The 18,086-nt window shown below is 42.5% G+C and overlaps 1 protein-coding gene across 1 annotated transcript in view; it reads right to left on the minus strand.

Annotated features, from left to right (window-relative positions):
* The window catches only part of LRRC1 (leucine rich repeat containing 1), a 135,300-nt gene that overhangs the window by 39,077 nt on the left and 78,137 nt on the right, over window positions 1-18,086 (minus strand). Inside the window, exons 3-4 of the mRNA XM_024122046.2 lie at window positions 15,101-15,179; window positions 11,472-11,561 (exon numbers count right to left, since the gene is read on the minus strand). Coding sequence (XP_023977814.1) covers window positions 11,472-11,561; window positions 15,101-15,179 — 169 coding nt within the window. The remainder of the gene's footprint in view (window positions 1-11,471; window positions 11,562-15,100; window positions 15,180-18,086) is intronic.

Here is an 18,086-nt window from a genome sequence, read left to right on the forward strand (position 1 = left end):
AGATATGGGGATATATGTATATGTATAACTGATTCACTTTGTTATAAAGCAGAAAGTAACACACCATTGTAAAGCAATTATACTCCAATAAAGATGTTAAAAAAAAAAAAAGATTTCAGGATGGAGCCTTCCCCATCAAGGCAACCTGGTCAATTCCACCCCAGCATCTCTGCATATCTTTCAGCAGTACCGAGTAAAGGACACGCTGCTGAGAAGTGATGCATTTGGGGGACCTGAATGCAATTCTGTCTACTTCAGAGGCCAGGCTCTTAACCACAGGCCAAGAGAAACTCCGCATGCATTTATCAGCTGCTTCAGTCAACACGTGGTATTGTAGAGATGAAAGAAAGCATCCGGTACTTCTAATACTTTTTAAAATGTGACCAAAGATTAGACACTGAGATGCAAAATGAGAATGACTGGTCTTTAATCCTCCGACTTCTAATAATGATATTAGCAGATTACTATACAACAGATACTGGTGCAAGTGCTTTCCAAGAATTAACTTTTATGGATGAGAAAATGGAGGCACAGAGAGGGGACCTGAACAAGGTCTTCCACAACTGGGAAGGGGCAGAGCCAAGATTCACCAGGGAATCTGCGTTTTTAATCACCATCTTCTGCCATCTCTCACCCTTAAGTTTGTGAAGTCAACTTTGTGAATAGGTAATACATGAACCTACATGTATGTAAAACAAAGTATTCAGTAATGTTTCCTCTTACTTCTGTCTTTCATCTATCTGGTTTCCTACCACCTAGACCCTCTCACTAGAAATAACCCTTTTTGTCAGATATTTATGTGTTCACCCAGAGTTGCCTTTTATGCAGAGACAAACAGGTATGAATATATAGGCTTATCCTCCTTTTTATCACATGAAAGGTAGCATCCTATACAGAGCAGATATTTGTCTCCTTTCTTATCTGTACACCCCAGTATATTTTTAATTGCATAGTATCTCTCTATCTATATAGACCTTAATTTTTTTAACCACTCCCCTAGTAACAGATATTTTACGCTTCAATTTTAATTTCTGGCAAATTAAATTTCTATGTGATACCATCAGGAGGACCTCATCATCCTCCTACAAAAACCACTTTTCTATCCCCCCTTCACTCCCACCCTTTTTACCACCAAATGGGGCTTAAAAAAAGAAAAGAAAGACAAACACCTAACAAGCTCCTGCAGAAAGAGTGTGCACAGAAGCCTTTCTTTCCAGAACACTGATCTTAATGTTCTGCAGGCACAAGAGTTATACTCTTCTGTAAGCCAGAATGTAGGCCAACTATATTTTTAGGATTCTATTTCAGGGACTGGATGAGGGGTTACTTTAAAAAAATTTACATCTGTTCTCCACTATATTTCAAAAATTCCTTTCTAAACCACTTGGATTTTTTTTTCCATTTCGGTGGCCAACATCATTAAGAAAGTAAAGAATAAAATAAATTAAGGTGCCCCAAACAAACAAATGGCAGTACAATATTAAACCATTAAAATATAAAATCTGTAAACATTTACGTCAATAACATTTGACTGGAATGGGAGAGAAACACACATTCATAGTGTTTCTGCTTTTTTAATACCAGATTAGTATTTAAGAAATCTCTAGTTACAAACTTCCTTATGGTGGCTTTACTCTAGAAATTTTTCTAAAAATTGTTCATTTCGTTTTTGGAGCAACAAATATTTTACAGAAATTTCTGGGCCTCAAAAAAAAAAAAAAGACCATTAAATACAGTAACAGTTTTCAAAAAGATTGATTCCTCTCAGGCAGCACGTACTAACAGGTCACCATTCCCAAGGGCAGCAGACACAACATCACAACCACACACTTGACTTCAGTCTACCAGAGAACCCAGGGCTTATCTGCTTCTTCCACTTCTATTAGCATACAGTGACAATCAAATCTTTATTGATAATAACCATTTAGTGACTGACCACGGGGTTTTGGGCACCATGTCAGTCCATTGCTTATATTTCTTCTTCTTAAAGAATGCTCTTTTTCGAGGAGAAAAGTTAATTAAAACAGAGTAGAGATGTCTAGACATATTGAGGCTAACTTAACTTTTTTTTTTTTTTGGCACCAGTTTCTTTAATGGCAAAGGATATGGAATCTCATGGAGCCAGATACACAAAGTCAAGACACAGCAGCTCCCGATGGAGGGACAGCGTCCCCAGATTCTCAAAATCCTCCACAAGTTCCCAATGGGGCTTCTATATCCTCCCTACCCCGCCCCCACCCCTCCACAACACCTGGACCTTTTGGAGGCTCTGGCTGTGCAGACCTGCTGATCAACAGGTGCCAGTAACTGAGACAAAACGACTTCAGCAATTGCCTGTAAGGCTACCTTAGGGAGGAGTTCCTGTAAGAATAAACCTAGGTCCATTTCCCAGGTATAGCATCATCCCTCGGCAGCACCAGGCTCAAGTTTGCCTAACATCCATTCTTTTTATTTTTTTCATTGAGATACATTTCACATAATATCCACCTTTACAATGTGTACTGTTAAGTGGTTTTCAGTATATTCATAAGACTGTACAAACATCACCACTACCTAATTCCAGAAAATTTCCATCATCCAAAAAGAAACTTCAGACACAACAGAAGTCTTATTCCTTATCTGCATACTGTTCCCCTCACCCTGGCCCACCCCACCCCTGCCCCTGGCAACCACTAATTTAATTTCTGTCTCTACGGATTTACCTATCCTGGACATTTCATATAAATGGAATCATACAATATGTGGCCTTTTCTGTATGACTTCCTTACTTAACATGTTTTCTAGGTTTATCCACATTGTAGCATGTGTCAGTATCTCACTATTTTTTATGGCTGTGTAATATTCCATTACACAGACATAAGCACATTTTGTTTATCAGTTCATCACTGATGAAAATTTGAGTTGTTTCTGCCTTTTGGCTATTATGAATGATGCTGCTATGAACATCCGCACACATTTTTTATAGACATATGTTTTCTTTTTTTTTTTTAATATAAATTTATTTATTTATTTTTGGCTGCACTGGGTCTTTGTTGCTGCACTCGGGCTTTCTCTAGTTGCGTCAAGCAGGGGCTACTCTTTGTTGCGGTGCGCGGGCTTCTCAATGCAGTAGCTTCTCTTGTTGTGGAGCACGGGCTCTAGGCGTGCGGGTTTCAGTGGTTGTGGCACATGGGCTCCAGCAGTTGTGGCATGCAGGCTCAGTAGTTGTGGCGCATGGGCTTAGTTGCTCTGCGGCATGTGGGATCTTCCCAGACCAGGGCTCGAACCCGTGTCCCCTGCGTTGGCAGGCGGATTCTTAACCACTGCACCACCAGGGAAGTCCCTAGACATATGTTTTCAGTTCTCTTGGGTAAACATAACAAGGAGTGGAACTGCTGGGTCATATAGTAACTATGTTGAACTTTTTGAGGAAGGACCTGCTCCTTCAAATGAGGGGCTGCATCTTTTTTATTGAAGTATAGTTGATTTACAATATTGTGTTAGTTTCAGGTATACAGCAAAATGATTCAGTTATATATATATATATATATATATATATATACACTTTTTTCAGATTCTTTTCCATTATAGGTTATTACAAGATACTGAATATAGTCCCCTGGGCTATACAGTAGGTCCTTGTTGTTTATCTATTTTATATATAGTAGTGTGTGTCTGTTAATCCCAATCCCCTAATTTATCCCTTGCCACCTTTCCCCTTTGGTAACCATAAGTTTGTTTTCTATGCCTGCAAGAGTGTTTCTGTTTTGTAAATAAGTTCATTCGTATTATTTTTTAGATTCCACTTATAAGTGATATCATGTATTTGTCTTTCTCTGTCTAACTTACTTCACTTAGTATGATAATCTCTAGGTCCATCCATGTTGCTATAAATGGCATTATTTCATTCTTTTTTACAGCTGAGTAATATCCCATTGTATATATATACCCCATCTTCTTTATCCATTTATCTGTCAATGGACATTTAGGTTACTTCCATGTCTTGGCTATTGTATTAAATAGTGCTGCTATGAACACTGGGGTGCATGTATCTTTTCGAATTAAGAGTTTTCTCCAGATTCATACCCAGGAGTCGGACTGCTGGATAATACAGTAACCCTTTTTTTGTTTTTTTAAGGAGCCTCCATACTGTTTTCCACAGTGGCTCCACCAATTTACATTCCCTAGGCTGCATCATTTTAAATTCCCACCAATAATGTATGAGGGTTTCAATTTTTCCACCAACATTCATTCATCTTTTTGATGACAGTCATCTAATGGGTGTGAAGTGGTATATCATTGTGGTTTTGATTTGCATCTATCTGATGACTAATGATGTTGAGCATCTTTACATGTGCTTATTGGCCATCTGTATATCTTCTTTGGACAAATTATTCAAATTCTTTGCCTCTTTTTAATTGGGTTATTTGTCTTTTTAGTGTTGAGTGGTAAGAGTTCTTTATGTATTCTAGATATATGATTTGAAAATATTTTCTCCCAATTGTAAGTTGTTTTTCACTTTGTTGATAGTATCCTTTGATGCACGAAAGCCTTTGATTTTGATGAAATCCAATTTACCCATGTTTTCTTTTGTTGTTCAGACTTTTCATGTCATATCTAGGAAACCACTGACTAATCCAACATCACAAAGATTTACCCCTATGTTTTCCTATCAAAGATTTAACTCTTACATTTAGGTCTCTGCTTTATTTAGAGTTAATTTTTGTATGTGGTGTGATGTAGGGGTGTGACTTCATTCTTTTGCATGTGGATGGATATTTAGTTGTCCCAACAGCATGTGTTGAAAAGACTATTTGTCCTCATTGAATTGTTTTGGCACTCTTGTCAAAATTAGTTAACCATAAATGCAAGGGTTTATTTCTGAATTTCCAATTCTATTCCATTGATCTGTATGTCTATTCTTATTCCAGTACCACATAGTCTTGTTTGCTGTAGCGCTGCTGTTAAGTTTTGAAATCTGAAAGCATGACTCCTCCAACTTTGCTCTTCTTCTTTAAGACTGCTTTGGCTATCCTGAGTCTCTCATATTTCCATATGAATTTTAGGATCAACTCATCAATTCCTACAGAAAAGCCAGCTAGGATTTTGATGGGGATTGAGTTGATCTGTAGATCAATTTGGGGAGTACCGTTATCTTAACAATATTAAGTCTTCTAATCCATAAACACAGGATGTCTTCCCATTTATTTAGGTCATTTTTAACTTCTTTGAACAATGTCCTAGTTTGCAGTGCACATGTCTTACATTTCTTCTGTTAAATTTATTCCTAAGTATTCTATTAATTTTGGTGCCTTATAAGTGGAATTGTTTTCTTAATTTCATTCTGGATTGTTCAATGCTATTATATAGAAATACAACTGATTTTTGTACATTCACCTTGTATCCTATAACCTTGCTGAATTCACTTATTAGCTCTAATAGTTTCCTGTGGATTCCTTAGGATTCTCTATATACAAGATCATGTCTGTCTGCAGGCTACCTCACTTTTGATAAGCAGAAAAAAAATGCAGTTTGTGATTTACTTGAGTAGAAACTGATACAACTGGTCTCAAGAAAAATATTTTCACTATCAACAAGCTCTTTTGAGAGAAAAATTCATTCACACTTCGTACCAACGTTTGAAAACTCTTTAAAGCAAAATTATCCTTTCGGGCTTGACCGGTAGAATCTTCCAGGTGTGTTTAGCAATAGTAAAAAGTCATTGTCACTTGGCACTGTTTTCAAGGGCCTATCTGAAAAATCCGTTCTATTCGGACAGTATAGATGGGTTTTTCTTAAAGCCCATCCCGGACTTGGAACTCTACTCTCGAAGGTCCTATGAAGGTCTCCTCCTCGTCCACTGCTGCCCTGCTGTGCTAAGTGTCACCTTCGATAATAAAGTCCTTTACTTAACTTTACCCCAACTTTTTCTAAGAGGGATTTAAAGAGGTCTTTAAAAAGTGCAAATATGCAAAAAGTTTCATGAATGAGAAAATGAGGGCCGGGGAAGGGAGGAGGAAACTAGTGTGCTCAGTGGGGGACCTGCAGCAAAGGAAATGCAGCTTCTTCCAGGGAGAAACCAAGTTCAAACCCCCGCTCCACCACCCACCAGCGACACACACACACACACACACACACACACACACACACACACATTACTTACCTGCATTTTACAGACAAAGCTGATGAAGCTAGGGATGGTTCATGCTAACCTGTGAGTAGGGTGCTGTAACAGGACAGGTGTGCCCATCAGAGCACCGCCCCGCCCCCCCACCCACCCCCTGTGCATGCCACGCAGCACCTCTGCCCCCAGGTCTCTGGGTCCCTTCATCCCATGGAAACTAACACAGCTGCTCTCGCTGATCGTGGGAACCAGCTCTGAGCTTTCTGGCAACAAAAGCAGAAAGGGAAATGTGATAAATGTCAGAACTGTTATTAAAAGGAAGACACTTACAGTTCTCCCGGTGAGGCATTTTTTTCCCCCTAAAAATAAATATTTTAAAAATCTCTCCCTAGTGGCTCCTTGTATGGGGGAAATTAAGCAATATTAACGGATAATAATTATTCTTCTGTAGAAGATTTCAGGGCAATGGAAGCAGGTACTTTTCATAGTTGTTTCTTTATGTCAACCTTTTATAGAAACTATATAGCATTTAGCCCAAAAAGTGACCGTGGAGGAACAGGCTAACGAGGTCCCAGCACAAAGCTTCCGGAACCTAACTGGATCATCTACGATGTCAGCTTGGAAACCAGCAGCATGCAGGAGGTAACACTGTGCACCTCGTCCCACGAAACTTGTTCAGCGTGTCAGAGCCACGGCAGGGTCAGTATAGACACAAAGAGGGTCTCAGACCCAGAGCCCCTTGGCTACAGGAGACAAGGTGGCCCGGGTGCACACGCTAACAGACACACACACACACACACAATCAAACACTGAACTAGCCTTCTGTGTGCAGACAAAGCACTCAAGGGCTGATTGTATGCGCGATGCGGGGGGAGGGGAGGGGCGGTCAGGGAATCTGAGTCTGGGATCTATTTCACCTCTTCCACTCACTGGAGAAGGTTTCATGAAAGAGGCAGAATTTCAACCATTAGGTGGGGAAAAACCTCAGCCAGTTTGGAAAGAGAGGAGACAGGTAAAGAATTTTGAAGTTCACTTTCATAAAAGGCTTTGAAGCTCTCTGCTTGGTTTGAGCAGAGCTCAGCGGGATCTGTAACCCAGTGAAAACTCCCCAATGCATGCTGCTACAATAAACAAGCACCACCAAGCATCTGAAACAGGGGTCTCCAAACTTCGAGTGAAACACATATACAGCAGACTTTTTAAATGAAAATATTATATGTAACACCAATACAAAAAAAAAAAAAAAAAAAAAAAAAACAACTTTAAAGCTAATAGCAGAGTTGTGCTGGTGCAAACAGGGCCCAGCAGAGACCACCCACCAGGGCACTGGTCCACACTCTCCACAACTCCCGGCAGAGACTTCCCGGGAACACCTGGGGGCCCAACAAGGCAGAGATTGAGAACCACTGGTCTCTGGCTTAAGGGACTCCCAAACAGTCTGCTCTAGAGTGGTGGTCCCCACACGTTTAAGAGTAAACCTTCATAATCCTTCTATTTATTTTTTTAAAATATATAGATGCACTATGTGCCATTATATTGTACACATTATAAAATATATAAAAACAAAAAATTTTAAGTAGAAGATAAAACAAAAGAAAAAATATTTTTAAATATTTTACTAAAGATACAAAAATCCTTCTGGCTCTCATTAGTGAAAGCAATGAGACTGAAAATACTGTATTATGTAGTAAATCTTTTGTTTTACATTTGGGAACATAACTGATTCTAAATGATTTGTTTTGATACTTGTTTAATGGCTGTAACAGGTGAAAAAGACACCTCACAAAGTTACACTGATCCAAGAACTGCGTCATCAGCTGCGCTTATTAAATCACCCTATGACCAATTTTTTTAAATTTCTTCCGATTATGCAAAGGTCTTTGCTGAAATTCAGCTGATAAATTCCCATCTTCCCCAACATCAAACACTTGCTCATAAAGACTAATCAGAAGGTGAATTTTTCTATCTTTAACAAAGGGGTTTTAAAACACCCACTGAAGGTGGGTTCATTTCCCGCTCTTTGTTAGGTATCACCTTTCCTTTGAAGGACCAAGTAATGTACTCACGGGCCATCACAGGAAAGAGTCAGCAAATCCGAGACACTTCTATGCTAGTGAAAGAAAAATGTGTGCTTCTGCACGGAGTAGCCCGTATAACTCTCTGTGGCTCAAAAGATTTTCCTGATCATTTCTCATCTCGCCACAAGTATTATAAAGATTCTACTACTTGAGAGACTTGCTTTATCAAGGTAACTGCGCTGACGGTTACCTGGCACGTAGCCGCGCCCTGTAGGACATGAACCACCTGGGCGATGCTGGCTGCTGCTCATCACCAACAGCTGATGCTGCAGACGCCCAAGCACCCAAACAGCACACTCAGCAATTCCGACGGCAGCAAAGCTACTGTACACTGAGGCAAACTCACGGGAGCTCTGCACGCCTGTCGAGGACAGTGCATCTTTGCAAAGCAGTGACGAACGCCCAGGACGTGGAAAAGGAAATGCCGTGGTATTTTGAGAAGCTGGGCAGGTGCCCATCGGGTAACCCACCTCCCACAGCACAGATCTGGGGATGTTTAAGAATGAAATACAAATATTCAGTCTTTCAATGTATACTATTACTTTTTCGAACAGCTGCTAGGTTGTTAGGACACAAATGCTTATCGAGTTGTTTGGACCTGACTACTTAAAAAATGGACTGTTAGGTGTCGCTAGGGGAATGAGGAGAAAGTCGCTGAGCCCCTCAGGGCCGCAGGAGGCGGCTGTCCTACGGTGATGGGGGTGGAATGGGGGAAAAGCAGGCCTGGGGCCAGGAGAGCTGGACTCCAGCTCCCACTCTGCCATCGACGCCCGAACGCTCTTCAAACTGCCGTCAGCGAATCACACGGGATGGGACAGGGTGCCCTCAGCTCCGAGGCCCTGCAAGGCTGCCTGTCCTAAAGGCTGGGCTCTCTCCTCCAGGCGGGACACGCCCACCCAATCCTGGAGAAACCCACAGTTCTCCCAGTTAAGTCCACGTGCCGTGCCAGGTGCCGAAAGGAGACACCAAGATCCCATCGTCAACTGAGGCTCAAAAGGCCAACGCTGAGGTAGCTGCCCCATCTGACCAAACAGGCAGGGTTAATTTATGCCCAAACGTCCACTTCAGAATCCACAGAGACAACAGTGAGTATCCGTCATGCAAGTGGCCATTCGATGTCATTTTCGTATTTTTTGTAATACCCGATCTTTGTGCCTTGTTTACAATACCATACTGTCTCTGAGAAGTATTCTGGTGACTAAATATTTGGTTAAATGCTCCAGAGCAACCACGTGGGAATCTTCGGGAAACTGAAGAGTCCCTTCCAAGAGGAAAGTTGGTAAGTGTCAAATAACGATTTGTTTAAAGTACAGTATGCTTATGCAAACAGGAGATCTCCTGGACAGTCACCAACTCAGCCATCTCAAGTGCCTTTTCGGCACCGTCCAGGGCACCAGAGGGGTCCAGTCTTCCCCAGGGAGGAGTCTGCTCTCCGCTTCTTTCTACTAAGTGAGAACGGACACGTAAACCCTAAGTCCAACAGGAAGAAACCATGGAGTCTCTTGCTACGGTAACAAAACCAGGAATAGGAAACTTCCCGTTTCCCATTAATTTTCACCAGCTGACCTAATAAAAATCGGTTGATTCACTCGTCTGTGCCCAATATTCTTACTTTCTGGGTGATTATTCACCACAGGGTTCAAGTTCAAAGTGGCATTTTATTTTGGAAACAAGTGGTATATATGAGGCTGTAATAATAACACAAGCTGATTAAATCTAAACTTGAAACAAAACAAAAAACTGCCCTTATTACTGATCAAAAAAGCAGATACACAAGAAACGCTGAACGTTGACAAAAACAAGCATAGATATTAACAGAAAAGTGGCATAAAGACTATTGTAAATTATCCTGAAAGGATTGTTAAGTAACATTTTCCATAAAAACAATGCAGTAGGGAGTGAGAGGGAACTCTGGTTTAATAAGAACATATTTTCTCTCAAAGCATGAAAGCTGTTTAAAAAGACATGAATGAGGGGATGGAAGGGGCAGCCATCAGGCCAGTGGGAGACCGGGGAGAGTGGAGGAGGGTCTCAAGGGAATTAGATTCCAGAGACCCCCGAGGAGCAGGAGGAGGGTAGCAGCAGTATTTCAGTGGCTATTATATTAATCAGAAATATATGAAACTTGACACAGCAAGAGTGCAGTGCATGAAATCCATGGCAAAACACTTAATTTCCTCCACAACGGGTACCATGAACTCAGGGACCCTCTTGTCTCTGTCCCCTCCTGAGAGCTAAGGGGCGAGTTCTTAATCAGCACATGTGCTGGCCCAGTGTCCAAGCATCAGCGTGAACCTCAGAGGAACACAGACCTGCAGATGGAAACAGGGCAGCCAGCCGTCCTCCTCCTGCAAGGAGGGGACGCAAGGGGCTTCAGACGTCTGGCAAGAGAACCTTTGCAGAACAGACCCAGATACACTGCAGTTCCTCACAAGGCGAGCTTCTGTTTTATCTTAGAACTTAGGCAGGACGGGTAAGGCCGAGGGAAATCCTTTATGACAGCAGGACACACCGGTCCACCAGTGTCGGCTGGCCACAGTGGGCTTTTAAGTGGTCAAGCATGAGCCACCAGACTGCTTTAAGCCAATGTCTGTCCTGAAGGGATGCAGAAGATGAGAAGACGTACTAAGATAATTCCATCAATCAGTTCATCTGTGGGAATGTGCAAAAGAACACTGATTCACCAGCATACAGTTTCTCCACAGGATTTTATTTCTTGCCATGGCCGTCCTCCCCGACCTCCGAGCCAGCATCGTGGACACGTGCCCATCCCATCCCACCCCTCTCCCCAGCCCACCCCCCAACACACACACACACCACGCCTGCTCTCCAGACACACCACCCTAACTCCCTGTTCCCAGGTCCACGGCACACAAACGCTGTCAGACAGAGCTGCTGTTTAGGGCACATGCCCTATGTTTTCAATGAAATTACTAGGAGTAGTCGTTTCTAACAGTATTTAATAACCACCTATATGACACATGCTACTTTGCTTCAATTAACTACTCTGGAATCCATCGGTTTAGAGAAAACTTCAAAACAAATTAGGTTTTTCACTAGTAACAAGTAGCAGCATCCTTTGTAACCATTCAAATTTAGGGGTAACTGGATGCAAAAACGCAGAGGCTTTCTTGAGGGAGATATTGCATGATCTTTCTTGAGGGAGATATTGAAGACTGGCTAAACGGCTTTCTGAGTAGAAAAACAAGACCTGTAAAAGCGAAGGAAGTGGAGTTGATGATATAAACGCCCTTTCACCCTGTATATGCAAACGTCACATAAAAACTTACTTGCCAATATTTTCAGGCAGAGACTGCAGTGAGATGTCATTTACAGAAAGACATGTCAAATTCTGCAATTCGGGAAAGCTTTCTGGCAATCTAAAACAGAAAAAATGTTGTTATAGTTGAAAAAGAGAAGTGCATATATGGTGTATACTAACATAAAGATTTCTTCTGTATGTTGACTGAAATAACCTCCTAAAATTACTTTATATATGGCACATTTGTCTTGTCTTTCTATTTATAAGGAAAAAAATAAGGACTTGGTCTACCTAGCAGTACAGGGGTATGATAAATACTTGTTGACAGGGTGATCCAGAAATAATTAGAGAGGAAAGATATTCAAGCTGTAAGAATAAAGGAGAAACAATGTTGTGAGCCTACCGAGTGTATAGCTATGAAAGAAAATGATAAATAGTTCCTGAAGCTGAAAGTGCCTAAGAGTGAAAATACTTTACTGATTAACAGAAAATAGAAATTTTAGTCCACAATATTATAATAAAACACAAGACAGTTGCTTGATTTTTTTTTTTTCCAGTAGCTTATAATACCCAGAGCAAAGCTACAGATTACTTACAATTGATCAGCTGACAGCCAATTGTTACTTTCTTAATATTTTTCTTTTGAGTTGATTTAATATGCCAATCATGTGAGATGATTATATGTTTCACAACGTTCTACACAAAGGGAAATTGTGTATACTTCCCTTAGACTACTGAAGAGCGAGGATTCAAAATAAAAGTATTATTTAAATACCTCCAAAGAAAGTTTACTTTCAATATTTCTATGGTTACTAGTATTTGGAGAGGAAAAAACACAAACTGAAAGCAAAAAAAAATCTCACTGCATCTAAAATGCTGAAGGTCCTTATACATAAATCTGCTAAGATGGAGAAAAGAACACATAACACTTTTTTTTTTTTTTTTTTTTTGTGGTATGCGGGCCTCCCTCTGTTGTGGCCTCTCCCGTTGCGGAGCACAGGCTCCGGACGCGCAGGCTCAGCGGCCATGGCTCACGGGCCCAGCCGCTCCGCGGCATGTGGGATCCTCCCAGACTGGGGCGCGAACCCGGTTCCCCTGCATCGGCAGGCGGACGCGCAACCACTGCGCCACCAGGGAAGCCCCATAACTCATTTTTTTGCAGGGAGTGGTGAGGACTTCTTGCCTTAGTGACAGTCTCTAGATTAGAATCTTTCATTTCTTTCCTCTTTCTAGGTTCCTGCTTTAAAAAACAATTCCTATGCTGTTTGACATCTAATACAGGTAATTCCAAACTTCAAAACCAAATCCAGGCCCCGAAAGACGAGAGTATTAACTAGGATTTTCATAATCGATGAAATACATTCTCAGGAATGGTTTTTATGAAGTTGCAACCTCTTCCATAGTGTAAAAGAGCTAAGATTTTTTTAATTTATATTTCAAAAGATGCAACTTAACGGTTCTGAGTTTTTACCAGAAACTATATATAATTTTAAAACTAGCTAAAATGATCGTAAATATAAGGAAATTGTATCTTTAAATGGCTGGCATGGACATATATACACTACCAAACGTAAAATAGATAGCTAGTGGGAAGCAGCCGCATAGCACAGGGAGATCAGCTCGGTGCTTTGTGACCAACCTAGAGGGGTGGGATAGGGAAGGTGGGAGGGAGGGAGACGCAAGAGGGAAGAGATATGGGAACATATGTATATGTATAACTGATTCACTTTGTTGTAAAGCAGAAACTAACACACCATTGTAAAACAGCTATACTCCAATAAAGATGTTAAAAAAATAAAATAAAATAAAAATAAATAAATAAATGGCTGATTTGCTTTTTTCACTGGCTCTTAACATTATGAGCCAAACTAGTGATGTGACCCAATGAGGAAGGCCAGACTTAAGGTCGGGAGAGAGGAAAGCTAGTCCGAGCTGCTGCTCAGAGGCTGCATGATCTTGAAAGGTCATTTCACCTCTTGGAGCCTCAGTTTCTTCGGCCCTAAAATCACTAGGCCACGCTGAATAATTTTTAAGGTCTCTTCAACTCACAGACATCGTCTTAATTCTTAAAAGAGCACACCTGCCAGATTAAAATGGCTTTCCTTTAAGAAACCTCCCCAAAACGAGTCCAGGGTGAAAACTGAGTAAGGCCTCATACGATGCAGTGTGTTCTGGTCAAGAGAGTTTTGAAACGATGATAAAGTCACATATCAGCAGACATTAGGGGAAAAACACTAAAGAAGTAGACAAGGGGATTAAGCAACTGAAGAGTTAACAAAAAAACTCCAGAGCAGCATAATATTTCCCAGCTGCCCAACCCTATGAGCTGCCTTGAGCATAAATAGCTCAGTTCAGTTCAACAAACACTGAGGGCTCACTCCATTCCAGAAAGTACAGTAGGGCTGCAGATAGAACCGTAAATGACAGAGGAATACATCTCGTTGGGGGGCCTTGGTCAAAGGGATCATTTACGTGTAGGTTTCGAGTGTTATGAGAAAAGTACGCAGAGAGGGTTACAGGGCCCAGAGGAGGGGCCGCGGGCAGTCGTCAGGAAAGGCCCCCTGAAGAAATGTGATGCTCAGGCTGCCTCTTAAAGGAGAGCGAAAGGGTTGGCACAGTCAAAACGAGGGGGAGTGAAATCAGAGACCTGGAGCCCTTTATTACAGAGGACACAACATCAGACAAGGCAATTGAGGGCCATGCAGGTGGAAAGGCCGGCCAAGGTCAGACAGAGGGCGGTGGGGGGGAGGCTGCACAGCACACCAGGAGCTCCCACTTGATCTTACAGGGACGGGGAGCTACAGAACGGTTTGAGAAAGAGGGACGACCGTATGGATGATGGTTAAGAAAGAGGATGAGACGTGACAACGGTGGTGAGTTAGAAAGCTATCAGGCTAGAGCTTACTAGAGTACTATTTATCATAAAAATAAACATTACTAGTAACATAATAACTAAAAGACAAAACCCAGAATTGTTTTTAAGACATATTTATACTTCTTAAAAATAAGCAGGGCTTCCCTGGTGGCGCAGTGGTTGCGCATCCGCCTGCCGATGCAGGGGAACCGGGTTCGCGCCCCGGTCTGGGAGGATCCCACATGCCGCGGAGCGGCTGGGCCCGTGAGCCATGGCCGCTGGGCCTGCGCATCCGGAGCCTGTGCTCCGCAACGGGAGAGGCCACAACAGAGGGAGGCCCGCATACCACAAAAAAAAAAAAAAAATAAGCAGATACGGGAAAAACAAAACGAAATAGGGCATTCCCCAGCACTCCACACCCAAGAAGATTCAAGCAATTTTGAGACAGATGAGATGAATCCCAAATTTTAACTCAATCTCAATTTTTCTAGACACTACAAAAGAAAGAGAATGGAAAGGAAAGGAAGAGTACTTTCCTTTCTATGAGGTTGCTTACAGAGTCTTGAGAAATTTTATAAATGGGCCCACCTGGCCCAGAGAGACATCTAGAATGGACTCTGGAGGGCTGTCCCTGCATTGCTGTTTGGGCATCAACTCGGTTACCCTGGCAACACAGGCGCCTGGAATCCACTGGTCAGTGGGCTCACAACTGAGCCAGGAGCCACAGGAGGGGCTCCCGACGTCCCCATGTTCAAAAAGGGTACCCTTAGTACTATGGACAGAAAAGCAAGCAGAAAGGTTACCTAGTCAGTGGGTTTCCGCTGAAGTCAGCGATCTGTAGTGCTTTACAGAATGAGATGCTCTCTGGAATTTCAGGAATATCTGCAGAAGGAAAGAAAATGTCTATCACTGACCACCACTGTCAACAGTTTTCATCATCCTCAAGATGGACCACAGTCGCAAGGGAATATCTACAAAGTACTAACTCTGCTCAAACATGGCATGGATTCCTAAAGTACTTTTCTACATTTATTTTACATTTGCTTTCCTAATATAAGATATATTCTAAACAGAAGCACGTTCAAGAAAAATATTAAAAACAACCACCCCACCAAGTCCCATCACCTCATCAAAAGTCACTGAGGGCATTCGGTTGTAATTCCCTTTAGGCTTTATTTCCCCTATGTTTTCATATGGTTATATCAGTACAAAGTATTCTAAAGTATGCATTTTAAAATTATGGAATTTCTTCTGATTATAAACATATTTGTAAAATACAGAAAACTCCAGTGAAGAATAAAATACCACCAACATTCCCATCACCCAGAGACAATATTTTATTCTGATGTACGTTTTTAATTGCCAGACACACATACAGAGTGTGTGTATAAATAGATCATATTTCAAAATACTAGGTTCGGGCTTCCCTGGTGGCGCAGTGGTTGAGAATCCGCCTGCCAATGCAGGAGACACGGGTTCGTGCCCCGGTCCGGGAAGATCCCACATGCCGCTGAGCGGCTGGGCCCGTGAGCCATGGCCACTGAGCCTGCGCGTCCGGAGCCTGTGCTCCGCAACGGGAGAGGCCACAACAGTGAGAGGCCCGCGTACCACAAAAAAAAAAATACTAGGTTCATGCTTCACTTTATGTTATTTTACAAACTTTTTCCCCTGTCATTATTTTTCCAAATAGTTTCCCATTCTTAGTGGCAGAAAAGCCCACTGCACACATTTTCATACTTCATGTAACCAATCCCCAGTTGTTGGACATTTAGGTTGTTTCCAAGTTCCTAACGTTATAATTATATTTATGTCCATTTCTGGTTATTTCCTTAGGCTAAGCTCCCAGAGTGTAATCACTGTGTCAAAGGCACTAACACCTCTGCAGCACTTGACAAATACTGCTAAATTGCCTTCGAGGGGGCAAGGTACACCTTTATACTTCCACCACCCGATTCAACATCTTTCCCTTCTTCCTTTCTTTCTCTTACATTTGAAAAACTGCTCATGTTATTGGTAAAATAGTCTGGCAACATTTTCTTTTATATTCCTTTGATTACTAATGAGGCTGAATATTTTTCCCCATGTTTACCTACCACTAAACATTGAGATTCTTGAAATGACCAAAAATACTATTTTAAATTCCTCTTTCTCTTGGTTTAAACCCAGAGGTTACAGCTTTCACGGATGGAAAAGGTTAGTTCATAGCATTTAATTTCAAGAATACATTTATTTTGGACATACTAATATTAAGAAGGGCTAAAATAGAAAATGCTCTCTTGATCCTATGCCGTTTCTTCCAACAGCTCGACAAAGGCAAGCAGAGCCAAAACATACCTAACATTTCTAAACTGGGGGTGAAAAGGAGACGGAAGAAATAAAGGGAAAAATGGATGCCCTGCTCCAACACCACAAAGTAATCAGAAGCTACATAAAAGCTCTAAGTATAAATTTAAAAGCTGCAAATATTTAAATCTGTGGTAACATTTGCCTCACACAATTCTCTGCCTTGCATGTTCGTATAAGGTAGTGAAGAATACATACTATTAATGATCCTAGTTTCATAAATACGATAGCAGCGTATATATATATACACACACACATATACACACATACATACATATGTACACATACATGTGTACATGTATGTGTGTGCGTATACACACGTGATATATATGTATGTATATATGGCTTATCCACGTTAAGAATGAACAAACTAGTGAATATAACAAAAAAAGAGGCGGACTCACAGATACAGAGAACAAGCTAGTGGTCACCAGTTGGGTGGGGGGTAGTATAGAGGGAGGGGAGCAGGAGGTACAAACATAGGTATAAAATAAGCTACAAGGGGGGATTCAGGAGAAGATGGATGAAGAGTAAGACGTGGAGATCACCTTCCTCCCCACAGATACATCAGAAATACATCTACACGTGGAACAACTCCTACAGAACACTCACTGAATGCTGGCAGAAGACCTCAGACCTCCCAAAAGGCAAGAAACTCCCCACGTACCTGGGTAGGGCAAAAGAAAAAAGAAAAAACAGAGACAAAAGAATAGGGACGGGACCTGCACCAGTGGGAGGGGGTTGTGAAGGAGGAAAGGTTTCCACACACTAGAAGCCCCTTTGAGCGTGGAGATTGCGGGTGGTGGAGGGTGGAAGCTTCGGAGCCGCGGAGGATAGCACAGCAAAAGGGGTGCGGAGGGCAAAGCGGAGAGATTCCAGCACAGAGGATCGGTGCCGACCAGCACTCACCAGCCCGAGAGGCTGGTCTACTCACCCGCCGGGGCGGGCGGGGGCTGGGAGCTGAGGCTGGGGCTTCGGTCGGAAGCCAGACAGGACTGGGGTTGGCGGTGTGAACACAGCCTGAAGGGGTTAGTGCACCACAGCTAGCCGGGAGGGAGTCCGGGAAAAAGTCTGGAGCTGCTGAAGAGACAAGAGAGTTTTTCTTGCCTCTTTGTTTCCTGGTGCGCGAGGAGAGGGGATTAAGAGCACCGCTTAAAGGAGCTCCAGAGATGGGCGCGAGCCACGGCTATCAGCGCGGACCCCAGAGACGGGCATGAGACGCTAAGGCCGCTGCTGCCGCCACCAAGAAGCCTGTGTGCAAGCACAGGTCACTCTCCACACCTCCCCTCCTGGGAGCCTGTGCAGCCGGCCACTGTCAGGGTCCCGAGATCCAGGGACAACTTCCCCAGGAGAAAGCACAGCGCGCCTCAAGCTGGTGCAACGTCATGCTGGCCTCTGCTGCCGCAGGCTTGCCCCGCATCCGTGCCCCTCCCTCCCCCCGGCCTG

This window comes from Physeter macrocephalus, chromosome 18 (assembly GCF_002837175.3).
Source record: "Physeter macrocephalus isolate SW-GA chromosome 18, ASM283717v5, whole genome shotgun sequence".
Taxonomy (NCBI): Eukaryota; Metazoa; Chordata; class Mammalia; order Artiodactyla; family Physeteridae; genus Physeter; species Physeter macrocephalus.